Consider the following 14,070-nt stretch of genomic DNA (forward strand, 5'->3'; position numbering starts at 1 on the left):
GTTTCTAAAAATTAGTTGTAATTTATTTTTAAAGGCAATGCACGTACATGGTTAAAAATTCAAGAGAGAAGAGAATAGATACTTAGATTGAAGATGACAACAGAAAGTCACCCCACATCAGGAAGGAAAGTAAAAAACAGATGTGCAGACTCCCTTGGAACAACTGACAATTGAAATGTGGAGCCAAATCAGGTGGAAAGAACACTGGGGGCACAGGGAGGCAAAGGGGTGTCCCCCCTACTGTGCCCCCACCCCCAGGGCTGCCCCCCCCCAGCACAGTAATGGTTACCTGTCCATAACAGCTGCTTATGACTTATGTATCCCTAAGAGTCCTCAACTATTTATTTATTTATTTAAATTCAACTTGCCAGCATATAGTACATCATGAGTTTCAGAGGTAGTTTTCAATAATTCATCAGCTGCATTGAACACCCGGCGCTCACCCCATCATGTGCCCTCCTTAAAATTGAGCTATAATTGACGTGTAACACTATTAGCTTCAGGTATACAACAAAATGATTTGATGTTTGTATATATTGTGAAATGATCTAACTCTTACATCAAGAATTCTGCTCAATCTCAGTCACTGAAAACACTTAAACCTAAACCCCAAACGTTATAAATATCCACTCCTGATCTATCCTTTTTGAGATGTTAGTAAGGGTGCTGAGGTGGTGGCCTCCCTCACTGTGACAAGTATTAAATTTCACTCTGATTAATCAACAGATTACTCAGACAACCAATCTAGGCAGTCTACACTGCAAAGGCACGTAAGGGAGTTACTTAAGGTTAGAGAGGAACAGAGCCAGATGCTGACACCAAGTTCAGTAGATTGTGTTAGACTAGGGGGGACCCTGAGGATCACCTCTTCCAATCTTTAAATTCTTAGGAAACTGAGGATTTAAATAATTTGCCTGTTGACACAGCCAGGTCTCTAGATACATTAGATCAGAGATTTGTTTTGTATCCTTTCCCCCAAATATTTGTTATTTTTTTTTAAATTTATTTTATGATAGTCACAGAGAGAGAGAGAGTGGCAGAGACATAGGCAGAGGGAGAAGCAGGCTCCACGCACTGGGAGCCCGACGTGGGATTCGATCCCGGGTCTCCAGGATCACGCCCTGGGCCAAAGGCAGGCGCCAAACCACTGCACCACCCAGGGATCCCTTTTTTTTTTTTTTTAAATTTTTATTTTTTTTTAATATTTGTTATTTTTAAAAGTTATTTCTAAGACACTAATATTTCATATTATCTTCCTCATATCACATTGGATTTCAAGTTTATGTGACTTATCTCTATCCGCACCCAATTCAAAACACATGCTCACCACCTGTGACATACTTGCTAAAAAGGTTCAGCTGAGATCTTCTTTCTATGCCTTCCCATAACGCTCTTGCCTGCCTCCCTGGGGAGGAACCTCTTAGATGAAATTAAGGACAGTAAATACTTGGACTATGAAAATAAAAGACTAAGGAAAATCAAGAGTGATACAGCGCTACAGCAAGTCTCTGGTGGACTTCCATTCTTCCATAACAAGGCAGACCCATCCACGAAGATACATAATCTGTACCTCCTTGTCTTTTTAAAAAATATTTTATTTATTTATTCATGATAGACACACACACACACACAGAGAGAGAGAGAGAGAGAGGCAGAGGGAGAAGCAGGCTCCACGCAGGGAGCCTGACGTGGGACTCAATCCCAGGACTCCAGCATCACGCCCTGGGCTGAAGGCAGGTGCTAAACCGCTGAGCCACTCAGGGATCCACCCCCCACCCCACCTCCTTGTCTTAAAGTTCTTTTCAAAATCTCCCTTTCAAAATGCAAATAGTCATGGAAGAGGCCATTCTTTCCCCAGCTTTACTGAAGGATAACTGATTAACAGTGTTGTGTAAATATAAGTTGTAAAGCATGATTTGAGGCATGTATATGTTTTTTTTTAAGATTTATTTTTTTTTAGAGAGAGAGAGAGAGAGAGAGAGAGAGAGAGAGAGAGAAAGAGACAGCACTAATGGGAGGGGCAGAGGGAGAGAGAGAGAGCCTCAAGCAGACTCCACCCTGAGCTTGGAGCCCTATCTCACGACCCTGAGATCATGACCTGAGCCAAAACCAGAGTCCGATGCTTAACCAACTGAGCCACCCAGGCATACACACTGATGTGTGTATGTATTGTAAAAAGATACCACAATGATGGTAGTTAACGCATGCATCACTTCCCATAATTATGATTTTGTGTGTGTATGTGGTGAGAATATTTATGATTCACTCTTCTTAGCAAGTGTCAACTATACAACACAGTATTATTAACAAGAGTCACCAGACTGTACATTAGATCCCTGAACCCATTCAGCTTAAAACTAGAAATATGTATTCTTTGACCACTATCTCCCTATTTGCCCCCCACCCCCACCTCTTGGCAATCCCCAATCTACTGTTTCTATGAGTTTGACTTTTTTAGATTCCACATGTAATTGACATCATGGAGGATTTGTCTTTCTACTTCTAACTTACCCAGGAACACTGTAGCTTAACGAACAAAGAGAAAGGGCTGAGCCTAGGGGAGGAGAGTCTCCCCAGGGAGTAAGAAGACCCTGAGAGAATGTTAGAAACTTCTCCTTCTTTCCTATTTTGGCCTGAGGTGACTGTAACTGTAAATGTTTTCCTTTTTTTTTTTTTTTTAATTTCTCTTATCTGTTCTTTCCTTGTCTTTTCAGTTGTTGTTACTCCTTGGAAAACAGCATGAAAAATGCCCATGGATCCAATCTATTCTCGACCTTTTTACTTACAGGTTACATTATAATGCAGGTATAATATTATTATATTATTATTATTATTGCTACTACTATATTATGAGTGAAAAGAGATAAGCCTACCCAAAGAAACTCTCAGTTTGACATCCTATCCTTAGTTCTTACAGAGACTAATGTAGCACCAACAAGGAAACCATTTTCACAGGAGAAAAGAGTTAAATGGGCTTTTCTAAAGATTAAATTTATATTCTTAAAAAAATCTTAATTTTTTTTCTCATTGTAGCATTGTATTTCCTGAGATTGACTGGCTAACAGCTCCAGCACCCCCAGGGAGCTGCCTCTCATTTTGTGGTGTGCTGGGCTGTCGTAAAGTGAAAATGGCTCCGAGTGTCCCTGAAACTACACAATTATTGGGCAAGTCTGAGGGTGTCTCTATTCCCTGATGGTCTTAAAAATTTGGCTCAGAAAAAAAAAATTGGCTCAGGTACCCTTACAAATTCTCTCTCTCTCTTTTAAACAAATTTTCTCTTTTTCAAAACATTTCTGTACATTTGAAAATCAACAGCTAAATTTCCCCCTTACAGTGTTAATTAGCAGTAAAGGATGTGATTCCTAGCATTATCATATCTGTGCTTCAATATGACTTTGAGAAAACACTGGAGAGTCTTCTCCATCTAATGCATTTACGTTTATGAATTTGGGCATCATGAAGTCAGCCTTCAGTGTCATGTGGATAAGCCAAATCTGCCAGAAAAAGCCTGACTTTATGTTCTAAATCTAATAACACGTTAACACATGCCCATGTGACATCTGCATTATTTCTAAGGCCTATCCTTAAGGTGGATGAATTCCTGGAAGGAGATTTTCCAAAAACTTGTCACTTGGATAGACAATAAGACAGTAAGATGCCACCCAGTGGAATCCTCCTTCTGGAAAACACTGTGTGGGAATGGTCCCTGTGTTTGGCAACCCAGATCAACACACACCATAGTTTCACCTTCCTGTGTGTGTGAATGAGAGTCCTCACCTTTCTTTTGTAAACTAGGAGCAGATGACTAAGGAAGAGTTGGTGAAAAAGGAAAACCAGGAGACCAAATTTAAGAAGAGTTCATAGGTAAGTGAGGCTCTGGAAATGGCTTCTTGCAAGTATCCCTGTCTGTCTCTGCTCAGAGGTCCCTGGTGTACATTCAGGAAGGTAGTTATTCTGCATAGGTGGGTAATGTCATCGTGGTGCCTAATTTGGCAGGTAGACTCTGAATACAGGCCAGTGCATTACAATCCCCTCATGGATCATGGTGCATTTGAGGCTGAATTCTCTTCCCTCAGAGTGCAGGGGCACTCTTGCAGGGCTGGACCTGCACGGGGTCTGTCTTACATGAACAGGGGAGTGTCTTTAAGAAGCTAGGGATTGACACTACCAGAAATTTGTCTAGGATAGTAGTTACAGCTTGATAAAGACCCTGGAGTACCACATAGTGCTTAAGGCCAGCCCCATAATATCTGATGGCAGTGCCAGGATGGAGCCAGCTGGAAGCACACCAAAATTCAGATACAGGTTACAAATTTCCTGAGAAGTTTTCCTTTCTCTATTAAACCAGACCTTTTAGGATTATCTTATCATACTTTGTGGTAATAACATACAAGCCCCAGAAATGTTTCTTTTCTTCTCAGGAAAGGTATTCTGGTGCATACTCATATCTATGCATGAACTGTCAGCTGAGGAAATAATGAATACGCAAAATACTGTCTTGACCAGTTAGGAGCACTTTTGGCTTATGAATTTCAGGTACTGTTATAAACTCAAAATAGATTCTCAAGTCCATTATGTTAGCCTTCTTTCCTTATTACAGTTACCCAGGTTATAGTGATATACACTCTGGCAAAAACTCTTTAATGACTATTCTTGAAACAGAGGTAGAGTAGAAGAGAGTTTAACTCCTCTTCGGCACAAGAGTGGAGGGAGGCTTCCCAGTATAAATTCATCCATTTACCTTGTCAGCCATTCTCCTTTCAGCCTCCTAGTATTTAGCTGTATCATTACACATCTGTGGAATATGTGCACCGATAAATTACATTCCAAATGCTTATACATTTTCATAAAGATCATGTTACTTCATATTATGCCAGTCTTATAAGATACTCCTAAGTAGCTAGCTTGTTTTTCCTTTGATACTTCATGAAGGCAGGTTTAAGAAAGTAGCATTAAAATGACATATTTTCTTTTTTTAAATGACATTTTCATAAGCATTTTAAAAGGGATATGGTTTTGATTCTTACAGATTTTAAATACATTTATTATTCATAGATTAATAAATGATAATAACTTCTAAAAAGCTTACCCTTTTACTATTTTCCCCTTAGATTGTGATTTGTCCTTTAGGTATCACAAAAGACATAAAACATGGAAGAATAAAAGTAAGTTATTTTCATCTAAATGCTTATACTTACAATTTATGTGTAAGTACTTGAAAACAAATGCACAACTGATGTAATAAAACATTACTTTTCTCAGGAAAGATATTAATGATATATTTGGCATTATTTATAAATATATAGTTACCCAAACCTACTTTCTAGCAGAAAGAATATATATTTATATTCAGAATATTAGTTCATTAAAAAGAAAGAGCCCTTCTTTGCTTAATACAAACCCGCTTGTGTTTACATATGTACTAATGTTTAATGGTGTTACCTTAAGATTTTAGTGACTGCAGTCTCCTTCTCTAGAAGATTCCTTGCCCTGATGCTGAAAACAGACTTGCGAAGCTAAAAAATTAGAAGCGTGACTTTAGTTTTGTAATGTAAAGGGATAATATATTGACAAATCATTATATATATTACATAGATAATACTATTAAAACATTAAACATGATTTTTTTCACTAAAACATCACTATATGATTGATACTATTATTTTTTTAAGATTTATTTATTTATTTGAGACAGAGAGAACAAGTGGGAGGGTTAGAGAGAGGGAGAGAGGATCTTAAGCAGTCTCTGAGCTCAGCATGGAGCCCAATGCAGGGCTCCATCTGAGAACCCCAAGATCACGACCTGAGCCAAAACCAAGAGTCAGATGCTTAATGGACCATACCACCAGGCACCCTGATTCTATCATTTAATTTTATCTTTTATTTTTACTTTTATTTGAGCAGAAATGTAAACAAGCTTGTGGGGCCATATGGCTGGCGGTGATAGATTGGCTATGTTTACCAGTAATAAATAACATCTTACTCTAAACAGGCTTTTCAGTGTTCAGGGAATTTAACATTAAATTTAAATAAGGCATTAAAACAAATGTTGGACTCCTTCTTGCTATTGTCCAATAAAACGTTCTCTAATCCACCTTACAACTGTTGCAGGTTCTTGGCCTATGACCCAATACTAATCTGATGGATGAGTTCAAGAGTTGTTTTGCCTACAGGCATGGAGACAAATGAGATGAACTTTCAAGGCTGCTTCCTAGTTAAGAAGGGTGAAATTATTCCAAGGAAAAGCACTAAGGAAAACAAAATCCTGGAGGCTGCCTACAAACAAGAAGATTCTCCAAACTCAGCCCTGTCTTGCTAAATAGTTGCAGAAGTCAGAGGGGTGACAGGTGTACAGAGAACCAAAATGAGCAAGAACAGGACAGAAAGAACAGGGAAGCATGTCATCCTTAGAAGATTCATAATAACAAATTACTAGAAAGTGTAACTCCAGTAGTCAGACCAAAGATAATACTTGGACAACAACCTGCTCATCTTGATTAATAGACTAGGTTACTAAGTGCTTAGTATATTAGTGGCTATTAGATATACGGGTTAACTAGGATTAATTCAGAATTCTTGCTTATCAGAATTGAAAAGCAGAGTTACAAAGGCAGGGTTATGACGCATGACATTACCAGTAAAAAGTAGATAGTAAAGTGCTGGATGATATGTCTAGTAGGAAAGATAAGAAGGCTATAGGACCTCAGGTGGGGAGAGAAATAGGTGTGTCTGAAATAGCAAAGATGTCATTAAAGAAGAAGTCACACGGAGACTTTAAGAATGGTTAAGATTTTTCATAGCAAAGGAGTACATGGGCAAAGGACTGCAGTTGGAAATGCTTGTATGGGGCAAAGTAATCTGGTGAAGACTATTTGCATAAGTGCTGAGCTAGGTGGAGGAAATACTGTCAGGCATAATGTGTTCCAAACAGATCTGAGGGATAAGCAAGAGACAGAACAACTCTGTGTTCACTAAAAATAGATCATCCAGTTTCTTTTAAACAAGGTAGTGACTTCAGGTGCAAAGTCACAGAGCTCCGATCTACAAACAAGCCTATAAACAACTGCTGTACTGTCAACTAGTACGTCCACATGGCCACAGCTGGAGAGGAAGTGGTGAACAAAACTGGCCTTTTCAGGCACACTTGATGACCTAGATAACATCATAACCAGCAATATAACTCATTTTTTACAGTAGATCTGCAATGAAGGGAAAGATCATTGAACACATTGGCAATTTTCCTCATAAGAGGAAAGATGGTAAACTCTTATTTTTTTCAATAATGAAAAGCTGAACTGGTTTCATTATTCACCAGAACTCTTGGAAGAATAAACTAATGCATAGACAAGGAGCTAAAAGTGGGTGTAATTTTTCCAGAAACTATACTGTCAGGGTTGTATAAGAAAGGCTGTTTACTGTGATGTATCATGAAACTTTCTTAAATCTCCTCCCCTGCCCTGAAGAGGTGACTTTTGGCATTGATTTGACCTCCTAGAGCTGGCAGCCTGTGTTCCAAGGAATGTTATTTAAAGTCATTTTCAGAGACAGAAGACTCAGCTGCAGGGTCCCATCATGATGGTGCTTCTGCCTTTTGATACCTTAGGCACATGCATGGTCATGGGAGAGGCTATGGGGGCCCTGAGACAGCAGGTTTTGGGAGAGGACTGGACCCCATCGCTCTTATTTCATCCTTTTTTTAAAAAATATTTTATTTATTTATTCATGAGAGACACAGAAAGAGAGGCAGAGACACAGGCAGAGGGAGAAGCAGGCTCCCTGTAGGGATCCTGATGTGGGACTTGATCCCAAGACCCCAGGATCATGACCTGAGCCAAAGGCAGACTCTGTTCAATCACTGAGCCACCCAGATGCCTTAGGATGTTTTAAAAGAAGAAATATCTACATATCTATCTATCTATCTATCTATCTATCTATCTATCTATCATCTATCTATGTCTATGCATATTTGATAGCCTAGATATGTATTTAGATAGTTATATATTTTAACTGTTCTTCTTCACCCAGTAAATAAAGAAGGCCTATAGAGATTATCTATTATTCTTCCAGTTTTTATTTCCACAGTAAAGCTTTGCACATTTTTTTTCCGAAAAGGACACTGCTAGTCCCAAGGACTCAGAGCTACACTGCTCTGCAGTGCTCTCTTGTGGCTCTCAAAGATACTGACAGTAATCAGAGATGATCAAAACAAGGAATACAGAAATCAATTTCAGGATAAGTAATTTTAGATCTGAAGTTTTCGATTACATCTAAGGAAGCAATTGTTTCTTCTGGTTCTAAACATGTCAGACATGCAGGACTTAAAAGGAGGAGTATGGGTGACATCATAGGGAGTTCTTCTGGTGGTTTATTTTGTTTCTAAACCTAATACATCCAACTACAGAAGATAACCATTCTCTGGCTGAATTATCAAAAAATAAGTTTAAATGTTCAAACAATAGAGAGATGATTTTTTTTTTTGGTCTTAAAATTTTAATTTGAAAGGTGTTTCTAAAAAAAATGTTTCTAGAACTGTGCCCTTTAACATGAAATTCAGGAGGTTCAAATTTGCAGTTATTTGTGGTTGAACAACTTGGAGCTGAAGGGCACAGCAATGGATGGATCTTGCTGATTTTCTGGCAATTTCTTTAACATCTTTTAATCTACAGTGCCCCGCCCACCCTAAATTGAAGGACCTGGGCCATATGACCTGTACTTTCCAAGAGTCTGGATTTTCCCAAGTGCACATTCATGGCACACTTCACATGTTTCTCTGTCTTCTGTACTTCCTGCAAATTGGCAGCCGGACCTAGAGCCTCATCAGGCTCACACTTAATCGCTTTGGCAAGGCCATAGGTGGTGGTATCTTTCATCGCAAGGCATATAATGCCAGATGGTTCCTCTTTTTGTGATGTTAGTAGTATTGATATTCGTTGCTTAGATCATTGATTCATTCAGTTTGTAAAACTGCCACTTCTTTCTCACATGCTAGTTGGAATACTTTTTATAATAAGAGACTTTCTTTCATGTACTATTTGGTTAATCAGTAATATAGTTCATATGGAAAAGGTAAGATAAATGTTGATTCTTTACCTTTACTTATTCATTTTTATATAATTAATTGATTTTCTATCATCTTCTGAAGGCGACCAGTTACTAGTTTAAAAATGCCATTATGAACTCAAGGATTATATTTGGTTTCAATCCATTACAATCATTATCCTCATGTTAGGTCAAAGCATCCCAACTGTGCTCATTGGGAGTTTTCTCAAGATGGCCCATGGATTCTTTTGCCCTGACTCTATTGTCTAGGTTTCTTTGTTAGATATGGCAAGATATCCCACGCTTATCTTATATATGCTTCCTATTCCAAATTAACAATTTTCTCCAAAAACCCCTGGTTTATTTATTGAGAAATGGGTTTCAAAAACATAATTTAGATGCCAGTGATTCTCATTGCTACTGAGTTGGTCACTGTTCTGAAGACTTTGCCTGAGTTTATTCTGATATTTTCAATTTAAATTCAGGGCATAGGGTTTTTACCTCATTTCTTCCATATGACATCTGTATCTCTTCTGTATCTGTATCCCTCCACCCTACATCTTGATTTTTCAAGTACATAGAGGATGACAGACATTAGATTGTCTGATAATAACTCATTTTTATTTCATATTTCATGGACAGGAGTCTTAGAATTACAAAACCTGTTCTAACACAATACAATTAGTGGATATTTAAAAAGCGTTTGCATATATTCTTTCCATTTTCCTCTCATTTGTACACTTGTACTGTACTCAGAAAATAGCTATTACATATTTTTCTCTTCATTGTAATCCTCATAAGTCATAGTTATACATAGTTTAAGAATGTTCAGCACCTGTTCTTTTGTCATTGTCATAGAGTCATATTTGGAATTCACTGGGGTTGTCTGAAACGTGTTCTAGAAGTTTCCTCAGGAAAGGCTCATAGGAACAACATACATCCTTACATCTTAATAGCAGTTGTTTTTAATTCCCTCTTTAGACTTGAGAGTCAGTTTTCCTGGGTATAAAAACAACCTGGCTCACATATTCTCTCTGGATATCCCATATATATAACTCTAATTTTTTCTGACATAAAGCATTCCTTCTTTCCTTTGTAAGACTTTTGTTTATTTTGAGCTGAATACTTATTTATTTTCTTTTATTATTATATTTTGGTTTCAAGTTTTTGCTTAAATTCCGGTTAGTTAACATATAGCATGATACTGGTTTCAGGAGTAGAATTTAGTGATTCATCACTTACACAGAACACCCAGCACTCAACACGACAAGTGCCCTCCTTAATGCCCATCACTCATTTAACCCATCCCCCATGCACCTCCCTGTTAGGAACTCTCAGTTTTTTCTCTATAGTTAAGAGCGATAGCCTTTTAAATATACATTTATATATAAAGTCCTGTAATTTGTCTGGAATATGTCTTATTTTTTGTCATTCGTGGTTGATATTTTCCATTACATGGCATGTACTTTCAATATGTAGCTTCAAATCTTATATTTCAGAAAAGTTTAATGCTTGTTCCATGCTATTGCTTTGGTTTTCTTCTTTTAGGCTCTCTATAAGTTAGATGCTGGACCTTCTTTGGATTTCTTCAATTTGTCATTTTCTTTAAAATCATTTTCATCTTTCTTCATATCTTAAAATTTTCTCTTCTTCACTTTCTAGTTTTCTTTAGGTATCATCTGATGTATGTGATCACTTTATGTTCTTTCCAGTTTAGTCTTCATTGCTTTTATTTATACAGTTGGCCCTTGATCAATGCAGGGGTTAGAAGCACTGACACCCCATTCAGTTGAAAATGCACATATAACTTTTGACCCTCCCCAAAAAACCCCTTGACTACTAAGGGGCTATTATTGAGAATGCCTTACTGATAATATAGTAAATTAACACATATTTTGTACATCATAAGTATTATATACTGTATTCTTATAATAAAGTAAGCTAGAGAAAAGAAAACGTTACTAAGAAAATCATAGGGAAGAGAAAATACATTTATAGTGCTGTATTTTTTGTATTTATCAAAAAAATCTGCACATAAGTGGATGCGCACAGCTCAAACTCATGTTGTTCAAGAGTCAACTGTATTTCTTTCCTGAGTTCTATCACCTTATGTACGAATTTATTACTTTTGTTGTTACTCTCGTCTTATGCAATCTGTATGTTTTTTAACTCGTTTTGCCATTGTATGCTACAATTTGAGCCATTTGTGAGTATGTCTTTATGGTAAGCTTTCACTGTCTATTGTGATGGTATTCTGCTCCTACTCTTTTTTTCTTACAACTTTTGTAGGAAATTTGACTTTGATAAATTTCTGTTGCTCACTTTTAAGCACAGTTTTTCTGAACAGTTCAGTATTTCTTGCTAGCTTCAGAGATTCTTCTGTTGTTTTGACATAGTGGTCCATATGGCAGCCTTCTTTCTGAGATTTCCTGGCTCTGTTATGGATAACAGACACCACTGATTTTGTCTGGATCTACTTTTCCCTTCATCACTCTTGTTGCTGGCCTGTTCAATTTTGATTCCATTCCTGGATGTTTTTTTCAGTGTGGATGGAGCTAGGCAGGTGTTTTCCTGTTCTCAAAGGCATTACATGTCCTGTAACTAACCTTAGCTTCTTTCCCACAGGCACCAATACCATGTTTTATACCCCCAAATTCATATGTTGAAACTCTAGCCCTCCAAAGAGAAGATATTAGGAGGTGGGCCTCTGGCAGGTAATTACATTTAAAGGAGGTCCTGAGGATAGAGCTCCCATGTTGGCAATTGTACCCTCATAAGAAGAGGAAACCAGAGCCCTTCCTCTTTCTGCTATAGGAGCACACAACAAGACGGAAGCCATCTGTGAGCCAGAAAGAGGAACCAGACACTCAATCTGCCAGCACCTAGGTCTGAGACTTTCCAGCCTCCCAAACTCTGAGAGATAAATGCTTATTTTTTGAGTCATCCAGCCTGTCGTATTTGTTATAGCAACCCAAACAGACTAAGTTACCATGCAAATCATGGGGTTATTTGTTTTGTCTATACCTGCTTTGACTTGTGGTTTGTGAATTATCTAGTTTTGTTTTAAATGTTGTCTATCGATTTTGGTTACTAAGTATTGTTTACTTTCATGTGGGAATTCAAGATTAAAAAACTATGCCAATGCCTCTGTCATCATTCCAGAAGACTCCTTATTTTTTTTCTTGAATTTTGATGTAGATTTATCATTTTTTATAAAGATTTTATTTATTTATTCATGAGGGACAGAGAGAGAGAGAGAGAGAGAGAGAGAGAGAGAGAGAGAGAGAGATACAGAGAGGCAGAGACACAGGCAGAGGAAGAAACAGGCTCTATGCAGGGAGCCCAAGATGGGACTCGATCCTGGGTCTCCAGGATCACGCCCTGGGCTGAAGGTGGCACTAAACCGCTGAGCCACCCAGGCTGCCCAGACTTATCATTTTTTATTTGTTCTTTCAAAGAACAAAATTTTAGTTTTACTGATATTACTTACTGCTTCTTTTTTCCCCATTTGATTAGTATCTACTTTTATCTCTTTTTTTCTTCTGCTGTCTTAATGTTTTCTTGGTTAGTGTTTCCATAAATTCTTGAGTTTAATATTTGGACAATTTATGTTAGCCTTTATTCCTTTATTAAATATACATTAAAGGCTATAGTTTTCCCTCTAAACATGCCTTTAGCTGCTTCTCACAAGTTTGAGCTACTTCGTATTTATTAGTTTTCAGTTCTAGAAACTTTTTATTTCCATGCAGTTTCTTCTATGCTTCCTAAATTATTTAGAAGTGATTTTTAGATTTTGAAATGTGTTGGTGTTTTGTGGTTGTTATTTAGTTTCTAATTTTATTACACTTTTGTCAAATAATGTCTTCTTTAGGATACTGCTTTGGTTTATATTTAGAATTCCTTTGTGGTACATAAGTGGCCATATTTTGTAAATTATTTAGGTGTCCCTCAATCAGAATGTGCATTCTCTAGTCACTGAATGAAGGCTGGTCAAATCTTCTAAATCCTTATTAATTTTCTTGGTTTCTGTATTTCAAATCTTCTAAATCCTTATTAATTTTCTTGGTTCTTTGATCACATGCTGAGGTATTATACACATTTTAAATTGAGTTTTCAAATTAATCCTCATAGGTACATGCTATTCTTTTTTTACAGGTGAGAAATCTGATATTCATAGAAATTATGTTGTCTTGGCCTTCCAAATTGCAAACTGAAGAACACAATTAGAAGTCTAGACGTATACCTGCAGTGTTCAAATCTTGTCACTAAACATAATGTTTATGTCAAATGTCATTAGACCCAACAATAAAAAAAAAAAAGCATTTTCCAAACTATATCATGATGCAACATTTTTTGCTTGAACTCAAATTTGGTTCCTCCATAGAATTTGCTCTTATCCCAAATCCTGATACAAAATCTAAACTAGCTATATTTTTCCTTTGTTCTATATATGCATACCTGATTTTCAGAATAATGACCCCGAAGCACTAAAGGAGATAGATAACTTTTCTAACCTATTAATGTCAGTATGATAAGAGTATTTACATTTTATATCTACTGATTCCTTGAAATCTGGGATCTATCACTACTTTCAATTAAGCAGAATATTAATTCAATTTATTCAACAGCCTGCGAGTCACCCTAGAGCTAGCAAGGAATACTCGCTTCCTCTGGGATGCTGCAATGCTGGTCTGAAGAGTAATAGTTTCACTCGGATACCCTCCTTCAAAATGAAGGCATTAAAATTTACTTGAGACAGAAAATCATACATATTCTAAATATTTGAATAACTTTTTCTGATTTGGAGTTGTTAACAATGTATTTCTGTTTATAAATGAGAATAAGTTTGGGAGCCATATTTTTCTTTTTTCATTTTGAAAATATTAACAGGTTAAATATTAAATATAATAAATGGAAACACATTTATAAAAACATATGGCCATAAAGCACAAAACTATGGTCCAATGAATAGGGCTTGATGAATGTCATTTCTTCTAGAAAGGTGTAGTGTAATTATTGTAATTAGCTGCC

The 14,070-nt window shown here is 37.0% G+C and overlaps 1 protein-coding gene across 7 annotated transcripts in view; it reads right to left on the bottom strand.

Annotated features, from left to right (window-relative positions):
* Positions 1–14,070, bottom strand: part of NALCN (sodium leak channel, non-selective) — a 312,076-nt gene that overhangs the window by 63,148 nt on the left and 234,858 nt on the right. For all 7 annotated transcript variants that reach the window (XM_072760965.1, XM_072760968.1, XM_072760967.1 and 4 more), the window contains one exon: positions 5,443–5,516. In XM_072760965.1, coding sequence (XP_072617066.1) covers positions 5,443–5,516 — 74 coding nt within the window. The remainder of the gene's footprint in view (positions 1–5,442; positions 5,517–14,070) is intronic.

This window comes from Vulpes vulpes, chromosome 6 (genome assembly GCF_048418805.1).
Source record: "Vulpes vulpes isolate BD-2025 chromosome 6, VulVul3, whole genome shotgun sequence".
Classification (NCBI taxonomy): Eukaryota; Metazoa; Chordata; class Mammalia; order Carnivora; family Canidae; genus Vulpes; species Vulpes vulpes.